Genomic DNA, 16,663 nt, shown 5'->3' with positions numbered 1-16,663 from the left:
CGCGATTAGCAAGCCGCTTGGGGCTAATGCTAACTGGGCTAGCGGGCTGACTACAGTCCGCGTCTGTGTCCGCCACATCTACTGTTATCGCACTATTCTGCTCTAGCTGGCGGACACGTCCCTCTAGCAGGGACAACCTCTATAAGAGAAGGGTGCAGTTGGTGCACGAAGCCGTACAAACCTCTTGATCCGCAACCCTACTTTATGTGTCCGATGATCGACGGTAGACAAACGGCCACGAAGCCTCCGCTGAGAGCCGAATTACAATACTTCCACAATACTTTGTAAAGCTTTAGCAGCACTGGTTCAATTTATTGATTACATTTTGGTGAGGACCTTGAATAGTTGGCAGATTTGAGTTACTATGGCAACATTGGAACTGGCTACCCCCCAGAATCCTAATGGCATTGCATGTCTGTTCATCATCCTCCATGAAGAAAAATGTAACCTGCTAAAACCTCTAACTCCTCTCTGTGCACTCACAGATTGCACTGTTTATTTTCTCTGTCCTTGACTGTGATCCCAATACCCTTGATGCTACCGTGCTCATAAAGCTTGCTTTATCTCCCTGTCATGAGTCACCACAGGTTATGGTTGTTTACGCTCTCTTCATCGCACTCTGTTTATCTTTGTTATAGGAGAGCAGTATTTGGAAGATGTGTGTTGCCACAAGTCCAACAGAAGAGGTGGGGATACCACAATTGGCAGATCATTTCGGCCTGATTGAACATGATGACAATAATGTGGAGTCAAGAAGACATGGAGGGGATTCATACAGGTATAAAATTACTGGACTAAGAGTTAAAGTTTAATTGAGCACATCTTATTTTCTCACACAACACCACCTCCCACTGCGTTAAGCACATTGGACAATAAGACAGTCTGAAATACGAAATTCTATACATGTGTATTGTATGAGATACTACTGTGATATGCTTGTGTGAGAATCTAAAAGAAAATTATTTGGATAACATTAAGCATCTTCGCTAGAGCTAAAGCGATCCATTTCAAAGTAAACATTGAAATTAAAAAAGTTTGCATTCATGCCTTCACATAGGTAAAGCCGGGTGAAGTTGTAGTTTGCAAAGGTTTATACCCGCATCAAAGAGGCAAAGTGTTTCTAATATTTTTGAAGATACCTATGATTGAATTTTTAAAATATAAGAAGCGGTTCTCTGTTTGAAGCAGAGGAGTAACTCGTAAACAAAAACAAGAAAATTGTCATGCCAGAAAATAAAACAAGCAAATCCAGGAGAGGGCTGTCACTTGGAGAAGTTTATTTGAATGGGACAACTTGTCTGAATTAAAAAAAACTAAGTTAAACCTAAAAGCCAGGAAGTAGCAGGCATTCCCCCCCCCAAAAAAACCCCAACTATATCACTGAAGATCAGCTTGTATGGAGACACATGTAAGAATTACCGAATTTGAGGAATCTTCTGAGACGGGTCTGTCTGCAGACTGCAAAATGGGGGTGTGGTGTTAGAAGAGACAAACCTCTAGACAGAGGCGGACCCCCAGAAAGGGGCGTCAACTTGTGTTTATGACATATGAGTGAGCCAACGGATACTACTGGCTATGACGGCTTTAGTGGGTAAACCTTGTCGTGCAAAAAACATGTCGTCCCCGTTGACATTGAGTTGAAATTCATTTAATTTCATGAATGTAAGTATATACGTAAGACCATAAGCATATTTTTGTTATCTCATTTATAATCAGCTCAAAAAAGTAATAACTTGTAAAATATACAAATGTAACTTAAATGACAATATTTTGCATAATATTCCTATAAATGTACTTTATGTGATTTCCATTTGTCCATCCATCCATCCATCCATCCATCCATCCATCCATCCATCCATCCATCCATCCATCCATCCATCCATCCATCCATCCATCCATCCATCCATCCATCCATCCATTTTTTGGAATGTGGGAGGAAACCGGAGTCCTTACTGACAAAATTATTCAACCCCTTAAAGATGAGCAAACTTTAGTTTCAATCCAAGTGTTTTCAATAAGGAATTGACAAAAGTGTGGATGTACGTAGGTCTGAACAGAACCATAACGGTCGAAACTTCAGCAAATTTAAAAGCACTGTCATACTCTTCCTTCTCCAGACAGTCAATGGCACCTTTGCAACATGGCGAAGTCCATAGAATCCTCAACAGAGAACTTAATTTCTCTTCCTGAGCAGAAGCTACGAATATAAAATGATAGCAAGGACACTAAACATTTCAAGAGAGACAATAGGAAATGGAATTGGCTAAAATGGACCATCCCAGCTCCATTGCTTCTTTAAATCTAAAGGCACAGTGGGAACGCAATATGTGTGCGACCAATGCTGGACGCCACCAACAACTGCTCTCCTAAAGCAAAAGGTGCTGAAAAAGTCCCTGCATGACAGTTGAGGTGTCACGAACGAGTGGAGCAAGGGCAACCAAATGCAGCTTGGACCAGGGTTTATTGAAGGGAAGGGAAGTGGGCGAACACAGACACAAGCGGGACAGAGACTCACGGACAGCAGACAGGCAAACAGAAGTCCACTCGGACACGGAACAGATTCTGCCCATGAGCCTCCACACTAGACCAGGGGGAAAATGAACGAGCAGGACAGGAACACAAGGCGCAGACACAGACGGGAGACAACAGTAGACACCGACGGGGGACACACACGGGCAGGGTTTAAATACATTGGACAACAAGAGGGAGCAGGTGACAGACATTATGGTAATGAAGGGATGTGGCTGAGGGAAGTTGCCGGCCAAGCGTCCTCTGGCACGGACGCAACATGATGACCTGTGAAAGGACTTGTCAGAGAGAGGTACTCATCTTTCAACCAGACAATAAGGTTAACTGCAGTATCAGAATCGGAATCAGAATCAGCTTTATTGGCCAAGTTTGTGCATGCCAAACAAGGAATTTAACTCCGGTTGATCCCAGCCTCTGTACAACATTTAAGTGACTAACAACATTCAGGTGACTAACAACATTTAAGTGGCAAGAGCAGGATGTTATTGCCCAGTGATGTCTCTGAGATTCTATGAGTGGTGTGAGTTCATCAGAGCGACAGCCTGGGGGAAGAAGCTGTGTCTGTCTGCTGGTATCAAGATCTCTGTGCAAGAATTCTCTGGTGCATGCCCCTGTGACTCCAAAGCACAAGAAGAGTTGACTCCAGGATGCCAAAAACCACGTAGACAAAACAAAAAGATTTGGGAAGACTGTTCTCTGGGCTGACGTGACACAATTTTAATTTAAAGCTATGTCTGGAGAAGGAAGAATGAGGTCTATAAAGAAAAAGAGCACCTTACCTATTGGGGGGACCTTGGCACCAACGATTGGGGAGTACCAGCTCCTGCAATGCTTTACCTCGAGTTATGTCATACGCAGGGATCTAAAGGGAATCAACTTAAGCCCATAGATGCTAAGAGGTCAGTTCTTGGATCTTGGCCACACGAGTGCCAACAACAACTTTGTGGTCAACAACAGTGGTCGAATGAGTCCACATGAACTCCAGGGTGAGTTTGTTGTCTAGTGGCTTTGGCATCTGAGATCCTGTTAGCACGATGCACAATTCGAGTCAAGGCATTGAGTGCAAGCTCAGCAATATTGTGGAGAAGTGGCAGCTGAGGCTGAGACTTCATTCAGGATTGTCTGCCTAGTTGTGTGAGAGCAAGAGCTCGGCACTGTCGGACCGAACATTTTCTGGAAGGTGGCTAATGACGCAAGGTTCGTTCTGGCCCACTCCTTCTCTCAGCGCTTGATATTTCAGAGCTGTCCGCGGGTAACAAGTTTGCTCGGGCTTGAGGGAGGTAAACTCACCAGGTTCTTTGTGATTGAGATCAGGAATAGTTTTACGGGAGCCATGGTAGGCTGCATTCATACTGATGCTCTGATTTGAGGGCCAGGCATAGGTTGGTGCCTGCTTGGGTGTGTACAGAACATTGCAAGGATCATGGACAAGGGGCTAGCATGAAGTGGCCCAATGTGAGTGAAGAGACAGTAGAGCGTGCCCAACATTGGCTCGTAATTGATGTCTGTATTAAACAATGATGTCAGGACTACAATTCCCCCGGGAGAAAAAACTCAAAAGTGATTCAATGGTATTTTGGGTTACTGGCGGTGGATTTACTGACCACGCACTTTTTGGATGGAGTCTGCTTGATTAACACATCAGCCAGAGAAGGCTTAGTCAACGAACGTCCTGTTGTATTGTCAATGAGGGGCGGCTCGGTGGCACACTGGTTAGCACGTCCGCCTCACAGTTAGGAGGGTGCCGGTTCGATTCCACCTCCGAACCTCCCTGTGTGGAGTTTGCATGTTCTCCCTGTGCCCGCGTGGGATTTCTCCAGGCACTCCGGTTTCCTCCCACATCCCAAGAACATGCTTGGTAGTCCAATTGAGCACTTCAAATTGCCCCTAGGTGTAAGGTGTACTGCCCGATGACCGCTGGGATAGGCTCCAGCATGCCCGCAACCCTCGTGGGGACAAAGTGGTACAGAAAATGGATGGATTGGATGGATGAATATATAAAAAATGTTGTGGCGGTACCAATCAATCCTTTTTTAAGATAACGAAAAAGACAAACAAAAAAGTAACGGAAAAGTGCATACAGTACTGTATTTAACATGTATTTTTTTGCCATTAAATTTGTATGTCTAACAACTATCGTGTTCTTAACAAGTGTTCTTTATTTTCTGTTTTCTCAGCGGTCCCAACTTCCCGAGCCAAGACAAGCTGGTACCTTTTAACGGACAGTATTTAAGCAGTGGTGCGTGCATAGAGGGTTGTGGAACTAAAGGTTTACATACTAGAGCCTATAGAGAGGTAAGAACATTTAAGTGATCACACATAAGTAACAGTTGTTGAGTTGTCTAATTTCTTTACATACCAGAAAATACAACCTTAAAGTGGTTTTATAATCCGAGGACCCCTTGTGGTAAAACACTTTGGGTGCAATCACGCTTTGTAAACTGTTTGAGGTCTCTTCACTTTTCACAGTTTTTAAATATTTTTTGTTGCCACATTAATTGCAGTTCATTTCACCGTGTGAAGATGCTCTACATCAGCATATACTGACCACAAGTCTTCAACACCCATCTCTTATTTCCACGTCAGATCAGTTATCAATGTCTGCATACTTACTAGATAAAGAACTTTTAGCCAACAACAACAATCTCAAGGTAAATACTGTATGTTTTATCACCTCAGCTAATATTGTGAATACTACTGCATTTTGGTCGTGTTTTTATGCTCCTTTTCTGTTTGTGTGTGTGTGTGTGTGTGTGTGTGTGTGTGTGTGTGTGTGTGTGTGTGTGTGTATGTGTGTGTGGGTGCGTGCGTGCGTGCGTGTGTGTGCGCACGCGCGTACTTATGCGTGCGTGTGTGTGCGCTTGTTCAAGTTGCCTATTCCAGAGGTCAATGAAGAAAGTTGCCACAACACAGAAAGTTGTCAGCAGAGTCCACCAGGCCAGATGAGCAGCAATAAGACGTACTTCAATTCACATAGTGTGTATAAAGTTATACTCTCGTGTATTTTAGATATTTATTTACCAACAGCAAAAACCCACAAAGCAACTGTCCTGTTTTGGTGTGTGTATATCACCTGGTAAGATTTGAGATTGGGGTAAAGTAAAACCTAAAGTCTGTATATTCGGCCCAATACTTTTGTCACGGAAAGATCTTTACAGTTTCTCACCCACCCCACCATGCATAGTTGCAGTTAGGGTATGCTATAGAAATGTTTGTAAGATGACAATGATAATAATTTAGCTAATGAATTGATCTCTACAAGTATTCAGGGAACGTCTCACAGTGTGCTGTTATTTTGTCTGAAAGAAATTTGATGAAGTCCCAAACATGGTAAACCAGACCTTCCCAGCACGAAAATGAAGATTTTGGCGGCTGTCTATGATTATAGTGCCCAAATTGTTGATTGCTGTAACATTTAGGTGATGGCACCACTTTAAATTTTTGTCCTCCTCGCTCAGGTCTGCAACAGCGTGGATGGTGCTTGCTTGACTGACTTGTCGATCGACTAATCGCCAAATACACACTTAGGACCAGCCCATCATTTGAATAATATTTCAGGACCAAAATGAAACCAAAATAAATAAAAGTGAAAATAAAAATGAATATAGAAAAATAAATATGGATATAAATAAATAAAAGACATAAACACAGTCTTATACACACCTACACACTTACACACCTACACGCACACACACACACACACACACACACATACACACACACACACACACACACACACACACACACACACACACACACACACACACACACACACACACACTCCGTGAGTCGTCACCTTATTGTGGTGGAGGGGTTTGCTTGCCCCTATGATCGCTCAGGTCTGCAACAGCGTGGATGGTGCTTGCTTGACTGACTTGTCGATCAACTAATCGCCAAATACACACTTAGGACCAGCCCATCATTTGAATAATATTTCAGGACCAAAATAAAACCAAAATAAATAAAAGTGAAAATAAAAATGAATATAGAAAAATAAATATGGATATAAATAAATAAAAGACATAAACACAGTCTTATACACACCTACACACTTACACACCTACACGCACACACACTCACACTCCGTGAGTCGTCACCTTATCGTGGTGGAGGGGTTTGCGTGCCCCTATGATCCTAGGAGCCATGTTGTCTGGGGCTTCATGCCCCTGGTAGGGTCACCCATGGCAAACGGGTCCTAGGTGAGGGGCCAGACAAAGCACGGCTCACACAAGCCCCTTATGATGAATAACATGAATGGATTTGGTTTTCCCTCGCCCGGACGCGGGTCACCGGGTCCCCCCTCTGGAGCCAGGCCTGGAGGCGGGGCTCGAAGGCGAGCGTCTGGTGGCCGGGCCTTCGCCCATGGGGCCCGGCCGGGCACAGCCCGAAAAGGAAACGTGGGTCCCCCTTCCCATGGGCTCACCACCTGTGGGAGGGGCCAAAGGGGTCGGGTGCAGTGTAAGCTGGGCGGCGGCCAAAGGCAGGGACCTTGGTGGTCTGATCCCCGGCTGCAGAGGCTGGCTCTTGGGACATGGAATGTCACCTCTCTGGCTGGAAAGGAGCCCGAGCTGGTGTGCGAGGCAGAAAAGTTCCGACTAGACATAGTCGGACTTGCCTCCACGCACAGTTTGGGTTCCGGTACAAGCCCTCTCGAGAGGGGCTGGACTCTCTTCCACTCTGGAGTTGCCCACGGTGAGAGGCGTCGAGCAGGTGTGGGTATACTTATTGCCCCCCGGCTGGGCGCCTGCACATTGGGGTAGCCTCCCTCCGCCTTCGGATGGGGGGACGGGTCCTGACTGTTGTTTGTGTCTATGCACCAAACGGCAGCTCAGAGTACCCACCCTTCTTGGAGTCCCTGGAGGAAGTGCTGGAGAGCGCTCCTTCTGGGGACTCCATCGTTCTACTGGGTGAGTTCAATGCTCACGTGGGCAATGACAGTGAGACCTGGAAGGGCGTGATTGGGAGGAACAGCCCCCCCGATCTGATCCCGAGCGGTGTTCTATTATTGGACTTCTGTGCTCGACACGGATTTTCTATAATGAACACCATGTTCAAACATAAGGGTGTCCATGTGTGCACTTGGCACCAGGACACCCTAGGCCGCAGTTCGATAATCGACTTTGTAGTCGTGTCATCGGATTTGCGGCCGCATGTTTTGGACACTCGGGCAAAGAGAGGGGCGGAGCTGTCAACTGATCACCGCCTAGTGGTGGGTTGGCTCCGATGGTGGGGGAAGATGCCGGTCCGACCTGGCAGACCCAAACGCTCTGTGAGGGTCTGCTGGGAACGTCTGGCGGAATCCCCTGTCAGGAAGAGCTTCAACTCCCACCTCCGGCAGAGCTTTTCCCATGTCCCGGGGGAGGCGGGGGACATTGAGTCAGAGTGGACCATGTTCCGCGCCTCCATTGTTGAGGCGGCCGACCGGACCTGTGGCCGTAAGGTCGTTGGTGCCTGTCGTGGCGGCAATCCCCGAACCTGCTGGTGGACGCCGGCGGTAAGGGATGCCGTCAAGCTGAAGAAGGAGTCCTATCGGGCCGTTTTGGCCTGCGGGACTCTGGAGGCAGCTGACAGGTACCGGATGGCCAAGCGGAACGCGGCTTCGGCGGTTGCTGAGGCAAAAACCCGGGCGTGGGAGGAGTTTGGCGAGGCCATGGAGAATGACTTCCGGACGGCTTCGAGGAAATTCTGGTCCACCATCCGGCGTCTCAGGAGGGGGAAGCAGTGTAACGTCAACACTGTTTACAGTGGGGATGGCGTGCTGCTGACCTCGACTCGGGACATACTTCGAGGACCTCCTTAATTCCACCTACACGCCTTCCATTGTGGAAGCAGGGCCTGGGGACTCTGAGGCGGACTCTCCAATCTCTGGGGTCGAAGTCACTGAGGTAGTTAAAAAATAGGGCTGTGGACTCGGTCGGATTTTTGCACCGAGTCCGAGTCCGGCCTCTTGGCCATGAGTCAGAGTCCGAGTCCGGCTGTCCATTTTTTCTGTTAATTCATGTGACTGCTTAGTCTTTATTCAAGGCTAATTTAGATCAAAATCTAAATAATTACAACAGTTTTGTGATGGCTTTGTCTTTATTAAACATATAAACGAATACAATAAACAGATACTTTCAAGTTTTAATCATTAATTACACCATTATAGCTCAGACATTTATCTAAACACAAATAATTAGTGACGACCCCTTATTTGGAAAGCGAAAAACCCATGTCGTACGGCGTCAGCACTATGTTGTTTTCAATAAAAACATGAAGAACTCACGTTTGCGTCAGTCAATTTTAATTTTTATAAAGGATTATTCTCATTTGATGTCTTTAAATTCATCCGCGTTCTGCCATTGAAGCGGGGTGCATTCAAAGACCAGTCGTACAGACGGAACACTCATTCACTTCACCAAAACGCAACAATATAATTACGTGAGCTTTTTGCATAAACCTCGATGCAAAGAAACTCCTCTTTTTGGGTACAGGCTACAAGGAGTATATATTACAAAGGAGACTTTATACTTAATTGTGATCATCATTCATCCATCCATCCATTTTATTTTATTACTCAGGTATTTTCAAAGCAAATTAATATTGTTGCATTTATTAATTTGCTTTAACATGACAGCGCAATATAATTAAAAGCTGACACGATAGCAATGTCAAACGTGTTCATTTAAGAAAAAGCCACACACGTTTTGTGATCAAAACTTTCATAACGAGAATGATTTGAGTGAATTGATTTTACCATTTTATCCCCCCTCCCCACCATCTGTCACTTTGCTTGGGACAAAAGGAGCCTTCAGAACTGAAATTTCTTCTCAATTATTCATTCAAATCAATTCACTCAAATCATTCTCGTTATGAAAGATTTGATCACAAAACGTTTCCGTATGTACGACTGGTCGGATGAATTTAAAGACATCAAATGAGAATAATCCTTTATAAAAATTAAAATTGACTGACGCAAACGTGAGTTCTTCATGTTTTTATTGAAAACAACATAGTGTTGACGCCGTACGACGCCGTACGACATCGGTTTTTCGCTATAATTCGGTATAATTCGAGGTAGTCCACCCTCACCCAAAGTTAAGGTTTCATGGGAATATTATTGTCATAATTGTCTGGACCATATATGATAATTGTTTAATGGTAGTTATTGATAGATCTTGAAGATGTCAAGTTATAGGTGCATAAGACTATGTTGTTCATGCATATAGCACGTTCATTGTAAGAGGGGAAGAGATGTTGTGTATTTTGGGCTAACTCAAATTCCGTAGTAGAAAAACCCCGGAAGTGGGATGGGCATTCTGTGTTGTTCTGGTACGCCCTGTGAACGCACTGTGAGTAAGGAATAAAGCAGTTATCATTCACGTCGTTGTCCGACCTATTCTTGCTATCTAAGAACCTGGAAAATAGTAAGGATATAACATATATCACGGGTCATTACGACGAGTTTGGTGGAGTTTTTACTGCTTCTTCCAACTCCTACCGCGCTGACTGTAACCTGACACTCTCTGGCTGCGTCTTGCCTCTTTTTTTTATTGTCGGACTCGGTGGACTCGGTCAAAATCAGCCCCGAGTCCGAGTCCGAGTCCGGCAAAAATGACCGAGTCCGACCGAGTCCGAGTTCCCGAGTCCGAACCGAGTCCACAGCCCTGTTAAAAAACTCCTCGGTTGGAAGGCCCCGGGGGTGGATGAGATCCGCCCGGAGTTCTTAAGGGCTCTGGATGTTGTGGGGCTGTCATGGCTGACACGCCTCTACAACATTGCGTGGACATCGGGGACAGTGCCTCTGGATTGGCAGACTGGGGTGGTGGTTCCCCTCTTTAAGAAGGGGGACCGGAGGGTGTGTTCCAATTACAGGGGAATCACACTCCTCAGCCTCCCTGGTAAGGTCTACTCAGGGGTGCTGGAGAGGAGGGTCCGTCGGGAGGTCGAACCTCGGATTCAGGAGGAGCAGTGTGGCTTTCGTCCTGGCCGTGGAACAGTGGAACAGCTCTACACCCTCAGCAGGATCCTCGAGGGTGCATGGGAGTTCGCCCAACCAGTCCACATGTGTTTTGTGGACTTGGAGAAGGCGTTCGACCGTGTCCCTCGGGAGGTTCTGTGGAGGGTGCTTCGGGAGTACGGGGTGCCGAGCCAACTGATAAGGGCGGTTCGGTCCCTGTATCACCGATGCCAGAGTTTGGTCCGCATTTCCGGCAGTAAGTCGGATTCGTTCCCAGTGAGGGTTGGACTCCGCCAAGGCTGCCCTTTGTCACCAATTCTGTTCATAATTTTTATGGACAGAATTTCTAGGCGCAGCCGAGGCGTTGAGGGGGTCCGGTTTGGGGACCTCAGCATCGCATCTCTGCTTTTTGCAGACGACGTGGTGCTGTTGGCTTCTTCAGGCCGTGATCTCCAGCTCTCACTGGAGCGGTTCGCAGCCGAGTGTGAAGCGGTCGGGATGAGGGTTAGCACCTCCAAATCCGAGTCCATGGTCCTCGATCGGAAAAGGGTGGAATGTCCTCTCCGGATCGGGGATGAGATCCTGCCCCAAGTGGAGGAGTTTAAGTATCTTGAGGTCTTGTTCACGAGTGAGGGGAGGATAGAGCGCGAGATCGACAGGCGGATCGGTGCAGCGTCGGCAGTAATGCGGACTCTGTACCGGTCCGTCGTGGTAAAGAGAGAGCTGAGCCAAAAGGCAAAACTCTCAATTTACCGGTCGATTTACGCTCCTACCCTCACCTATGGTCACGAGCTATGGGTCGTGACCGAAAGAACGAGATCCCGGATACAAGCGGCCGAAATGAGTTTTCTCCGCAGGATGTCCGGGCTCTCCCTTAGAGATAGGGTGAGAAGCTCGGTCATCCGGGAGAGGCTCGGAGTAGAGTCGCTACTCCTCCACGTTGAGAGGAGCCAGATGTGGTGGCTCGGGCACCTCATCAGGATGCCTCCTGGGGAGGTGTTCCGGGCACGTCCCACTGGTAGGAGACCCCGGGGACGACCCAGGACTATGTCTCTCAGCTGGCCTGGGAACGCCTTGGGATCCCCCGGGATGAGCTGGATGAAGTGGCTGGGGAGAGGGAAGTCTGGGAGTCCCTCCTGAAGCTGCTGCCCCCGCGACCCGACCCCGGATAAGCGGAAGAAGATGGATGGATGGATAAAAATGAATATATAAAAATAAATATGGATATAAATAAATAAAAGACAAACACAGTCTTATACACACCTACACACTTACACACCTACACACACACACACGCACCCCCCCGCCCACACACGCACACACGTTAATGACAACCAGTTCAGGGTGTCTTTTGCATGAAGTCAGCTCTGAGAATCCCATTTTCTGGAGGTCAATACCCTTTGTTGATTGTCATTGTTAACCTATAGACCCAAATCAATCCACTTTCATCTTGAGACCGAAGTGGCTATTTTGTTGTTTGTCTGATTCTATACATGTTGTATCAAGGTGTTCATCCTTATTGGATTGGTGATTTGGACAGCATCATTATGAAGAACGCTGACATGTATACCAACGACTCTCCTGGCAATTGTCATTTATATGGGAACAGAACTTCCCTATCCCAGCAACTGAACCTTTTGCACAATTCACTTCAGGTACAGAATCTTAAGTGACATTTTTCAAATCATGTATAGTTAATATAAACATACTAAATATTTTAAGACAGACATACCAACTGTCACGAAACTGACCAAGGACTGTAAACTGGAATGTGTTTGTACATTTATTTCATTGTCTCTAGCATGGTCACCCTTTGCGCTCGCTGAGCTCTACACAGCTGACCAACCCCAGCAGCAAAACCCAAGCCTTTATTATCTGTAACATTGTGTTGATGAAGGGCCATGGCAAGGTAGGGACTGTTCAATCCTATCATTACATTAAAACGGATATACTGTAATATCTATCCACACTTGGACAAAATTGTTGGATTGAAAACAAACCTACAATGCTTACTAAAATAGCTTGTGGGTATACCAGGTAGTGAGGTGCATTCCAGTTCTTTTAGGTGAACTGGATCTTTAGAATCAGTTCACTCAAAAGATTCGTTCAAACGAATCGTTCAATGAATCCCCCCCTAACCCTTAATTTTGGGGACACCAACTCATATAACAACGTAAAACACATACATATTGTCATATAAAGCAGTTAACCAAATGTCTGATTTTTATGTTTTGAATGGGGAATATAAAAACAAGGAATAAAACACCAGACAAGTTATAACATAAAAATGTTTATAATAATAATAATAATAAAAGTACATTTCAAACCAGCAATCTAATGTGGAACTGCAGTCGATATATTGGATAACAACATTTAGGCATATGTATGCATACACGTTATTTAAAACCTACTATAAGTAAATCGTAAATCTACATTCTGGCTTCGATAGTTTACGCCAGGAGACGCAACATATTCACTGACTGATCCGTTGATGCACAAGAAGGCATTTCACTCGTTGACTCGTTCGCGAACGGGAAAGCCAGGATTCGTTCCCTCACTGATCCGTTCTCGCGGTGAACTGGAAATGCGAATCACTCACTGAGTGAATCACTCACTGAGTGATTCGTTCACTCACAGATTCGTTCGTTGGTGAACGGGAAATGCAATTCACGACTCGTTCGTGAACGCGAAGTTACGTCACTGACTCGTAAAGTCCCTCCTCCATCTAACGCTCGCTGGCGCTGCTGATTGGCTGATTTTCTTCTTCGTTTTGTTTTACGGCGAGATAGCACCAGCTTCAATGGGCATTACTGACATCTACGTTATATATGAAAGGAAAAAAGAACGAATCACTTTAGGAAGTGATTCGTTCACTCTCGTTCACTGAAAACATTCGTTCCTTTTGAACGAATCGTTCACTCACGAGCCAACACTAATACCAGGAAGCTTGGTCTCAGCTGCAAGTCATGGGTACTCAAATAGGTCAACGACACAAACCACATAGCTAGTAGCTTATAACAAAAAATTAAATGTATTTTGAAGAGACTTGATCTAAATCCTACTGAATATCTGCAGTACAAAAAAGCTGAAAGATTCAGTCTGGAAAAAGCATCCTTCAAATTTGAGACAGTTGTAGCAGTTACATAAATCTCTTCATTGTGTTGGTCTCAAAAGGCCGTGACAAAAAAAACCAGTCATTGTTTTTTGTTAAAACATTTTAGCCACCCTTTATAGTTTATATTTTTGTTGGCATGCAATTTAAAAGTCAAAAGCGAGTCAAAAGCAGTGCTTTGCTTGACTGCTCTTCTCCTACACTGCTAAAAAACAACCATTGGACAATTGTAATTTTCTTCTATAGCTGTCTATACAATGACAGATTAGTTGAGAACATATCTTTTTTTTCTTTTACATTTGTAACAATACTTTTGCAACAAATGTATTTTCAGGGTCTGGGCTTCAGCATAGTTGGTGGGAGAGACAGCATGTATGGACCAATGGGGATTTATGTTAAGACCATTTTTCCTGGTGGTGCAGCGGCTGCTGATGGAAGGCTACAAGAGGGTGAGGGCTACTTTTTTAATATGTAAAAGCGATCCTCGGCTTTGCCAAGGAGTCCTATTCCTACAGTTGCAAAGTCAGTACGTGCCACGGTCTGTAATTAACCTAATGCAGCAATTAAACAGTAAATACTGTAAATATTTTAAGAACAAAAATAGGTTGGGATTAAATACAAAACACTAAAACTATGGCAGTAATTGTGCAGGCCTTCTTGTTCTGCTTCACTACAATACAATATACAGCGCTGTGCAAACTGGTTCATTGAGTGATGTTCAGAATCTGGAGTGAGGACCCTCTGTCCTCAACCTTTAGACTGACAACCCCTAATAAATAAAAGAGTAGCACAATATTTATTGCCCCTGTGCTCAGATGTGTGATAAAGATGCAACAATGAGTATAAATATTATGATATTGTGTGTAGGTGATGAGATACTCGAGCTCAATGGGGAGTCACTGCATGGATTGAGTCACGATGATGCACTTCACAAGTTCAAAGTAAGTCGCCCGCCTCTTTACTCCGTCCGTCTGTCCATCCATCCAATCGCTTATCTGTGTGAGGGCATGCTGTTTGAACAGAACGCCTGCCCAACCTTTGTTGACCTGATAATTTCCTGCCATAAAGAGAGGCTAAAGGGGCGACAGACCAATACATACGGAAATACATAATTTGGAAATAAAATGCTCGAGGGGCTTAACTGGGGTTGCACACATTTCTGACGGGGCTACAACCCCCGTAGCCCTGGTGTAGTGCCATCCCTGTTGTGTAGCTGCCCGCTTTCGCCATAACGGGACAACGTTGTCTCTGTGCGTCACATTCAGGGGCTAAAAAGGACATCCAGTCAAGGTCTGTTACATCGTTAAAACAAAAAATAACTAAACCATGGTAGCTTCGTTCCCAGTTCTTTATCTTTAATGCTCGCTATGCTAACAGTAATTACCAAGAGGCCGCCTTCACAGTTCGACTATTTAATGTATGCCAGAATGACCGATGCACAGCTGTGGAGCCTTTTCTGCGAGATGTGGAAGAAGGTCTAACTCCCAGCGCCAAGGTTCCTGCTCTTATACTACTCTGGGCCGCCTTCCTGCAAGGAGGCGACTCTGCCTAGCCTGTGTGATAATGTGTGACTTTGTAGTCTTAACTGAGAGCGACTTCTACATATATGCAAAGAGTGAGAAGAGAAAGCTAATGAAGCAAGAGAAGGGTTACAGCGATATAACGGCGTAGCTCAAGCTACCTAGCTAATCACATGTGCCAAAGAGGCCTATTCTAACAACCATAAGGTGATCAAACCGCAGAGTTTATTAATTTTTCTTACCAATACCATGCCATCAATGTCTGGCATCCCTCGAGTACCTCTCTGTAATGATGGTGGTCAATGTCTGGGAATTTTTCTCCATATCTTTTAAATAAATCACTCAATTAAAAAAAATATTTGGTCCAAATTGCTGTAAATCTACATTACATTACTTCAGCTACAATATTGTGCCTCAATAAATTAAAAAAATATTAACATCCTGACTCTTATGTAATGAGGCACAATACCGTATTTTTCTGACTTAAAGTCGCTCCGGAATATACGTCGCATTAGCCATAAAATGCACAATAACGTGAAATAAAACATATATAAGTCGCTCCGGAGTATAAGTCGCATTCTGGGGGAAATTTATTCGACGAAATCCAACACCAAGAACAGACATGAACGAGCAACAACAGGCTAAACGATAGGTATGCTAACGTAACAAACACAATCAAAGAGCTGAGAACGGGCCTGACGTAACATTCAGAGTTATTCAAATGACTATTACATAAATAACACGTTTATAAAACCATCTGTGTCACTCCAATTCATTAAATCCATCGATCGCCCTTTATGTCAACATAAATGCGCGCCGCTGACGGCGGTTGCACTTCAAAATATTCCACAGGCCCATATAACGATATATAAATTATATATCAAATAACTATTATATAAGCAATAATGTTATCAAACCATCTGTGTCACTCCAAATCATTAAATCCATCGATCGTCCTGTATGTCAACAATGCCGGGTGCGCGCCGCTGACGGCGCTTGCACTTCAAAATATTCCACAGGCCCGTATAGCGATATATAAATTATATATCAAATAACTATTATATAAGCAATAATATTATCAAACCATCTGTGTCACTCCAAATCATTAAATTCATCGATCAAATTCCTCATCCTTTGTCAACAACGGCGCGCGTGTGCCGCTGACGTCAGCCTCGTCGTTATTCCACAGATCTAGTATATAACTATAATGTAGCGTTAACAAAGTACCAGGAAAGACGTGGGTTTGGTAAACGGCTCTTTATTTAACAAAACAAGAGTTCAACGAGCCAACAACTACTGAACTGTAACGATAAAAACATATACAAGTTGCAACATGAAATAAAATATATCAAATAACTATAACATAAATAGTTCACCGCCACACAGCCCCAAGCACCGGCGTCGACTTCCAGGCATGTGGCGGCGTGGACTTCCATCCCCGGAGGTGGCACTTCCAGCCACGGAGGTGGCTGGGACCTACGGAGAGTAGGACTGGGCGTGCGTAGGAGCAGTGTCCGAGCCCCATCCACCGTCCCCGGACAGCCACCCGGCCGAGCGCCGGCC

General features: G+C 45.1%; 1 protein-coding gene across 2 annotated transcripts in view; it reads left to right on the top strand.

Annotated features, from left to right (window-relative positions):
* il16 (interleukin 16) overlaps positions 1 to 16,663 on the top strand; it is a 69,759-nt gene that overhangs the window by 17,384 nt on the left and 35,712 nt on the right. For both annotated transcript variants that reach the window (XM_037246784.1, XM_037246785.1), the window contains exons 4-11: positions 639 to 778; positions 4,707 to 4,824; positions 5,034 to 5,180; positions 5,400 to 5,505; positions 11,975 to 12,123; positions 12,270 to 12,377; positions 13,915 to 14,029; positions 14,448 to 14,521. In XM_037246784.1, the coding sequence (XP_037102679.1) occupies positions 639 to 778; positions 4,707 to 4,824; positions 5,034 to 5,180; positions 5,400 to 5,505; positions 11,975 to 12,123; positions 12,270 to 12,377; positions 13,915 to 14,029; positions 14,448 to 14,521 (957 nt within the window). The remainder of the gene's footprint in view (positions 1 to 638; positions 779 to 4,706; positions 4,825 to 5,033; positions 5,181 to 5,399; positions 5,506 to 11,974; positions 12,124 to 12,269; positions 12,378 to 13,914; positions 14,030 to 14,447; positions 14,522 to 16,663) is intronic.

This window comes from Syngnathus acus, chromosome 3 (genome assembly GCF_901709675.1).
Source record: "Syngnathus acus chromosome 3, fSynAcu1.2, whole genome shotgun sequence".
Classification (NCBI taxonomy): domain Eukaryota; kingdom Metazoa; phylum Chordata; class Actinopteri; order Syngnathiformes; family Syngnathidae; genus Syngnathus; species Syngnathus acus.
This window is presented reverse-complemented; position numbering and strand designations above follow the sequence as displayed.